Source organism: Triticum urartu, chromosome 2, assembly GCF_003073215.2.
Source record: "Triticum urartu cultivar G1812 chromosome 2, Tu2.1, whole genome shotgun sequence".
In the NCBI taxonomy this organism is placed as follows: Eukaryota; Viridiplantae; Streptophyta; class Magnoliopsida; order Poales; family Poaceae; genus Triticum; species Triticum urartu.
Window position 1 is genome coordinate 122,263,501 of NC_053023.1, and position 8,112 is coordinate 122,271,612.

The 8,112-nt window shown below is 50.4% G+C and overlaps 1 protein-coding gene across 2 annotated transcripts; it reads left to right on the forward strand.

Annotated features, from left to right (window-relative positions):
- Window positions 1–2,135: 2,135 nt before the first annotated feature.
- LOC125536287 (pentatricopeptide repeat-containing protein PNM1, mitochondrial-like) lies at window positions 2,136–5,419 on the forward strand. Of its 2 annotated transcripts, none has more exons than XM_048699479.1 (2): window positions 2,136–3,653; window positions 5,089–5,419. In XM_048699479.1, exon 1 carries the CDS (start codon window positions 2,193–2,195, stop codon window positions 3,639–3,641), a length of 1,449 nt encoding a protein of 482 aa, XP_048555436.1. In that variant the 5' UTR covers window positions 2,136–2,192; the 3' UTR covers window positions 3,642–3,653; window positions 5,089–5,419. The 2 variants fall into 2 exon arrangements, with proteins under 2 accessions (XP_048555436.1, XP_048555435.1); XM_048699478.1 differs by having other exon boundaries at window positions 2,138–3,653; window positions 5,084–5,419.
- Window positions 5,420–8,112: the final 2,693 nt, after the last annotated feature.

Below are 8,112 nucleotides of genomic sequence, written 5' to 3' on the forward strand. Positions count from 1 at the left end.
CCGGCCATGGAGCCCCTCCAACCCCCGGCCACCCCCTCCGCCGCTCCTTCGCCGCTGGCTTCATCCGCGCCCGCGCTCGTGGCCACACCCGTGGCCGCCCCCGCCCCGCGCCTCCCACCTCCGGCCACCTCGACCGACGCCGCCATGGCGGAGATGGTGGCGGCCACCCACATCGGCCAAAAACGGAGGCGGGCGGGCACCCATGTCGTGCCAAGCAAGCCGCCCGTGCCTGCCCCCGCGGCGAAGGCGGTGAAGCCCGCCAAGCCGACAACCTCCACCACGGCTGCTACCAAGCGCAAGGAGAAGCAGCTTGCAAACCGTCGTGCCAAGCATACCGTGGCACCACCACCGCCACCGCCGAGCACGACCGCTCCAACGCCGCCAACCGCGACCGATGTGTTCGATGAAATGTCTGCACCAACCGTGTCATATAGGGCCTCGCTCGACGACGCGGAGGTGAACATTGGGTCTCCTCCACTTGCTTCCTTCGACTTCCATGTTGAGGAGCCGGCGGGTGAGGAGGAGGAAGAAGATGAAGATGTCACCGAGATCGGAGAGGAAGTGTTTGAAGCGGGAGGTGGTGCTCGAAGGCCAATTCGCACGACAAACTACACGGAGGTTGAAGATGTCCTCTTGGTCAAGGCTTGGTTGCAAGTGGGGTTGGATGCTGTCATCGGCACCGATCAAACCGGGAAACGCTATTGGCAACGCATTGAGGACAGGTATTGCAAGCTGAAACCCAAGACTGCCACATTGAGAGCTCGTTCTTACAGATCGCTTCAAGGCCGGTGGGGGTTGATGAAACCCGCTTGTGCTCGTTGGAGTGCGGCTATGGATCAAGTGAGGGATCAACCCCCAAGTGGCTGCGTTGAGAGATGATTATGTGAGTACAAATATCATGCTTATTACTTGTTGGTTATGCTTGGTTGTGATTTTGATATGCTTCCAATGATGATATGTTTTAGGAGAAATATGCCAACTTGAGGTACAAGGACATGGACGGTTCCAAGGGCAAATCCTTCCCATTCAAGCATTGTTGGGCATTGCTCCAACATCTTTGACAAATGAAAACTGAGGGATCAAGAGAGTGCACCGAAGAAACCGGATATGCTCAAAATGGATGATAGTGATGAAGAAGGAAGAAACCATGACAAGCCCGACGGAACCAAGAAGGGAAAAGAAAGGATGAAGATGGAAGCAGAGGCATCAAGCTTGAGGGAAAAGATTGATCAAATGATCAAGTCAAAGGAGACATTGGCAAGGAAGGCATTGGAGACAAAGCTTATTATCACCGAGAGAAAGAAAGAGGTGAAACTTGCACAATTGGAAGCAAGGCGAGAAGATGCCAAGCGCAAGGCCGACATGAAGGAGAGGATGATCAAGCTCAAGGAAGCAAAAGCATGGAAGGAGCTCATGGCCGAGGAGAAGGAGCACATGATGATGTCTAGAAAGGACATGGATGAAGAGCAATTGGCGTGGTGGAAGAAGTACAAGGAGAACATCGCGGACAGGAAGAGGCTACTGCGTGGTGCTGGTGGTGGTGCGTTGTCTACTGTACGAGGTGAGTCTCCGATGAGTGGTGGAGGCGATGGAGGTGTGGACAACTTCACCGATGCTTGAAGTTGTTCGTACGTTTTATGTTTTGCAAATGATGTCTTCAATGACTATGTGATGATGATCATTTGCACGTTGTATGTTTTGCTATGATGTCCATGGGATTTACTATGTGATGATGATGATTTGCAAGTTTGTTTCATGTATGTGATCATGATCATTTGCAAATTTGAGATTGATTTATGTTGCTGTCCTGTTTTGAAGGTTTTCTGTTTTAAGGGTTGGTTTGAGGGCACTGATTTACGTTAGGGATTTTCGGCTTTTAAAACGGTATTTTCTCAGCCCTCAAACTAGTTTTGAAGGTTGAGTTTTTGAGGGCTCTGTTAGACATGCTCTTAGTATGTCAAACACGCCCATATCACACTTTTGAAATAGCCTAGGATGCACTTTCACTTAAGTTTTCTTTACATGTTTACACGATTGAATGGAAGTCGTTCGCCGCTGCTCCCGTGCTCCGTCCTCGCCGGCCGATCTCAGATCAACGTCAGGGATTGCACCTAGTAGCGCCTCTTAGATCTGGCACCCAGTGGAAACCTCCCCTAACCCTCCTCGCTCCCTCGATCTCCTCCCCTACCAAAATGTGGCGCCGCCACCTCCTCCGCCGCCTCCTCCCATCTCCGGCCACGGCCGGCACCCCTTCCCCGTTGGTTCGCCACCTCTCCACGACACCCACCCCCTCCTCCACCACCGATACCACCTCCATCGCCTCCTCCCTCGCCGCCGCGGTCACCAAGCTCTCATCCACCCCGCCCCCCGCCACCTCCCCGGACGCCTACTTCTCCCTCCACTTCTCCGACGTCCGCCCTACCAACGCGCTCCTCGCCGAGACGCTCTCCCTCTCCCCTCCCGCCACCTCGCGCGCCGCCGCTGACCTCTTCCGCTTCCTCGTCCGCCGCTCGCTCCACCCCTCCGACGGTGCTCTCGCCCTCGTCGTCCGCCATCTCGCCCGCCGCCGCGACTTTCCCGCCGTCCGCACGCTCCTTCAGGAGTTCCCCTCCGCGCTAGGGCCAGACACAGTCGACGCCTACCTCTTTCATCTGGCGAGAGCTGGGCGCGCCACGGACGCGCTCAAGGTGTTCGACGAATTGCCTGGGGAGCTTCGCACCCGTGGGGCGCTCACTTCGCTGGTCTCCTCCCTCTCGTCCGAGGGCTTCCCACAGCTTGCAGAGCGTGCTGTCAAGAAGATCGCCCATGAGATCTTCCCGGATGACAATATTTGCACTTTGCTGGTATCTGGTTATGCTGATGCTGGTAAGCTTGACCATGCGCTAAGGCTCATCGGTGAGACACGAAATGGTGGGTTCCAGCCAGGTTTGGATGCCTACAATGCTGTTCTTGATTGTGTCTGCCGTCTCTGCCGCAAGAAAGACCCGTTAAGGATGCCTGTAGAGGCAGAGAAGTTCTTAGTTGACATGGAGGCCAATGGCATTCCCCGGGATGCGGGAACGTTCCGGGTACTGATAAAAAATCTCTGTAAGATTCGCAGGACTGAGGATGCAATGAATCTGTTCCGACAAATGGGCGAGTGGGGATGCTCGCCAGATGCTGACACATATCTTGTGCTTATCAAGAGCTTGTACCAGGCTGCCAGGACCTCTGAAGGGGACGAATTGATGATTTGGATGAGGTCTGCAGGTTTTGGAGATAAACTTGATAGGAAGGCGTATTATGGGTTCATGAAGGTTTTATGTGGGATTGAGAGGGTTGAGCATGCTGTCAAGGTGTTCCGTCTGATGAAAGGATACGGGCATGCACCTGGAACGAAATCATATAGCTTGCTGATTGAGAAGCTGGCTAGTCATAATTTAGGGGATCGTTCAAATGCGCTGTTCAGGGAGGCAGTAGCGCGTGGGGTTACCGTGACACCAGGAGTCTATAAGATTGACAAGAGGTATGTGAAAGAGAAGAAGGAGAAGAAGGTGAAGAAAAAGCTGACTTTACCGGAGAAGAAGATATTAAAGAGCAAGCGGCTGTACAAGCTCAAAATGAGCTTTGTCAAGAAGCCTAAACGGCGAATGAGGGCTTGAGCAGACTTGGGGGTAATTTTCATACTCATGCTATTTTTCCACTGATAACATTTATGTTCTTTGCTTCAGAATTTGCTGTTTAGGTGGTCTGTTTCGGATACGAGACCGTCATTTTATGTTAGCTGTTTTAACCAGTAGCATATCCTACATCAGTGCACTTAATTGTAGGAACACGCAGAACTCTGTTTTTAAAGGAGCTGATATGCCGATTTGGAACTTCATGGATCGTACCATTCCACTTAAAGATGGTCAAAACTCAAGATATTAGTCTATACAGAAAATGTTGGTGTAGGTATCCATAAGATGGAACACTGGGTGTCGGATAAGCTGTTAAATCAATAAATTTCACCTTCATCTATGTGAGAAACGAGAAGGAAGTTTGTGAAATAAGAAATTTTGGCTAGGGCGGTAGGACTAAATTTTCTTGAGTGGGATTGCTCAACTCGTTACAAAGTTATTAAGTCAGTTGATTGGTCATGGATTCCCAATCGCTGATAGTTAAACGAATTAGAGTTGGACTGAGAAATTGAGGTATCTAAGTTGACTTCTCATTTTATTTTTCTTTCATGCCTGCTATTTGTGGTCTGGGGTGCTTCATTTTTCCCTGTATAAAAGCGGAAAGAACAACTCATAAAGCACTTCTATGGCCTGATTTTCGACAACCCACTACACTAATAACCATAGTGCCTTAGTGCTTCAAGACTCCTGGAATGTAGGCTTGGGGGCAAGCAGAGAGCACAAAAGAACAAATCATCTTTGTTTCTTTAGTGCATCCAAACAGTTGCACTCAGGTGCAGTTACAGAGTTAAGATACTTTAATGGAAACAAGCTGTGCTTAAAACCAAGAATCATGGATGTAACTTTTGCTAGGACTGGATAATGGTAGGTACAGCAAAGAATCGTGGATGTACTTTCTGCAAGTCCACAGTGAAGTGCAGAAAGGCTAGTAAAGTTGCTTAAATATTCTTTTCCCAATGTTATCACGCCCCTTCCTTCCACAGGACTTGCTACCCTGATGTACTCTTTGTTAGACAATATTATCAAGTCATACTCCTTTTCTTTTGCCTGCAGTCCAGTCTGTTTCAGAATAGCATAATGTCAACACTCTGTCGACAGAGTTACAGTAGTGTGCTTAGGATGTGTGTACTTTCCACTGAAAAATTATAATAGTTGATGTGCTCTACACTAGGCCGCTTCATTAATTTACTATCCTTGCTAGTGTGGTATCTCTTTCCTATGTGGATATCTAGAGTTGGTCGTCATTTGTGGAGACAGATCTTATCTCATTCAAGATAGGGAATGGTCATTTTAATATGGAAAACAATGAATATTGACATCGCGAAATTTGAATAAACAGTTGGTGTTGTTTTTTATTTTTGAAACTTCATGTGCATAATCCTGCAAATATGTCAGTAATGCTTTTCCCCCTACTTACATTCCAGTTCAGTTGGAGCGGATGATCATGGGAAGGGAAGCATCGGGCGACGCTTACTTACAGTTTAGAAGAGCGGAAAATTGGTGCCTGTGAGTCGTGCCCGCCATTGCGAACGGCTAACAAACAACATTGCCTTTCCGATCTGAGGGCTTCATACAAGCTCGCTCTTTTTTGTTGATGGATTGCTGAATCTATGTTGATGTTCCCTGCAATTGTTGCAGCAGAAATAATGCACGTTTTGCTTGCTAGTTACCACATCGTGAGAAGTTGCTTCTGGCTTCTTATGAAGCAAACTATCTGTACTAATTGATACCCTTTAAGCAATGTTGCCTACTTTCCAGTATGCCTGAATGCTGAACTTCAACGGTTTCCAGGACCTTCGACATATCTGCTTGATAGGTGTGCGTCACATCAGGATTTAGGTCTGAGATAATTTTCTTTTTCGAGATTTCCACCAGACAGGTAAAATCCTGTGCACTTGTCTACCTGGCTTCGCTGTGGAGGCCGGCCACTTTGGTTAGCGTGCGCTGGCTCCTCTTTTTGCGAGTTCTCATCTTATAGGTCATTCTTGGATCAAGCTCTCACCATGATAGAAGGGAGATAACAAAAACAATGGAATCCTGGGACCCCGTCGCCCCCGTTGTCTTTACTGGCATAGTTTGATGCACACCAATAAGTGCTCCGGCGAGAGCCAGCCGAAAAAGTTGCGTCCAAAGGACGGGCAAATCATGAAAGATTTTGTCAATCTTTCATGACATCTTCCAAGGTAGTACGACATCCGTTTCAGCGGCAACTAATATGGGATGGAGGGAGTAAAATTTTGCCGGACAACATTGAGTTCAGATGACCCAAATAGCCAAAAATTGGCGTCTGTTACTGGAATTGTCCCAAGCTTCTTCTAGATCACAAGACGAAGAATCATGTTGCTTATGTAAGTCTAGTCTAGATAGCCGGTCATCTAGGTTAGGGGGAAGAAATGATTAGCTCTGTTCTTTTTAACCCAAAAATCCGTGGACGGACGGAGACGGACAGCGCACCAACCTTGGACCACGCCCGTCTATTGTTTCAAGGAGCGCTTTACTTTCGCTCTCCCGATAAATACCAGCGGTGCCTTGCGCACACAAGGTGGTGAAACAGTGATGGTGGTGATGGGGACTTTGATTTGGCCCAAGACTATTGGGGAAACAGAAGCTCGGATCCCTCCAACCGATGCAATCCCTCTCGTCAGAAATGGAACTTGTGCACCCACACGACCCGCATTGGCCGATTCTCCCCTATCCTGACGGGCGATGGCGATCGTCGCTGTTTGGTTGTTGGGCTCCCCGAATCGGGCGTCTTGGGTGTTTTTGCGTGGTGTGGCGCCCTCCTTCTCTACCCCGTTCCTTGCTAATAAGCCAGCCAGCGGACCGCCCGTGCAGCAATTATTCGGAGCTGTAATAAACTCGGAGAGGTGTGGGCATGCACGCAAGGCTTGAGAATGACACGCATGTCCATTTCACCGTCTCAGGGTTTGGAGGCTGGGAAAGCGAGAGAGGCATTTGTAAGTTTGTTTGGTTTGGGCAAAGCCGTTGGATAATGCTAGGTTAGGGCATCTCCAATGCGGACCGTCAAATCGTCCGCATACGTCCGGTCACTCGCTCCGAACGTGTTCAGCCATCCAAGGCGTTCTGTATCGGTCCGTTCGCCGGTTCAACGTGTTTTTCCCGCAAACCGTAGACAAACTTGTGCGTGTGTGCGGTCCGGACCGCTACCGCACCCGCGTCTGACTGCCTGGATCGCCAAAAAAACCCGGCTGCCTCTCCGCGCTTCTCATCGAATACCGGCGCCGCTTGCCGCGCAACATTCGTGTCGCCTGTTGCGATTTGATCGGACGTGACTTCTCGGGCGTCGCTGCTTCAATGCGGACGCCGCGTCCCGAGAAACCAACTCCGTCCGCTATGCCGCATTGAAGCGGGCTGACCAGCCGCCAGGCTTGGCCGCGGCTATATAAGTTGTACTCCGATGATGCACATGCACACCTCCTCCTCTCTGATCCCCTCCTCTCTGAGCCCCTCCGAGCTCCTTCTCCTACAACGGCGATGCCGAAGTCGTGGTGGTCCACGGCGGTAGGCGGTGGCGGAGAGAGTTCATCCTCTGGTGGATCTTGGCGCCGCCGCCCACGCTCTCCAGGCCCCTCGGCGTCCACGGCGGCCGGCTCCTCCGGCAAAGAGGAGGACCAGAAACAACAGCAACGACCAAAGCAGCGCCTGCGCCTCCTCACGGAGGCGGCTCTGACAGATGAACAATTCGTCCGTCAGATGGAGATCATGACGGAGTGCTCGCTCTGTCAGATGGGCCTGGCGCCAACCGTCGCCGACGCGGGTCAAGGAGGAGTGACCAAACCCGCCGCGCTACGGCGTGAAGATGGAGCCGACGTCCCCACCACGGCAGGTTGATACAACCATTTTGCATCATGTTTTTCTACTGTTATTTATATTGGTTTGCGTTATTATTTCACTTTATGAAGCAATTCTAATGTCTTTTCCCTCCTATTTTGCAAGTTCCACATGAAGAGGGAGATTGTCGGCAGCTGGAGTTCTAGACCTGAAAAAGCTACCACAGAGATAGATATTCTCCGGAGCTCCAAATGACCTGGAAATTTACCCAGAATTGTTTTGGAATTAATAACAACTATTGACAGAAGAAATACCAAGAGGGGACCCATCTTAGAGTCACGAGCTCAGATTGCCCCCCTCCCCAGGGGCGCGCTAGGTGAGCTCGTGACCCCACCAGCAGGCCTTCGGGGCCCTTCTTCTCCTATATGATGCTATTTGCCCTAGAAAAATCAAAAGAAGATTTTCGGGATGAAGCGTCGCCATCTTGAGGCGAAACCTACGCAGGAGCACTTTTGCTCTCCAGTGGAGCGATACTTTCCTCTGAGAGGGGGAAATCGAAGCCATTGACATCATCAACGATCCTCTCGTCATGGGAGGACCAATCTTCATCGACATCTTCACCAGCACCATCTCATCTCAAACCCTAGTTCATCTCTTGTAT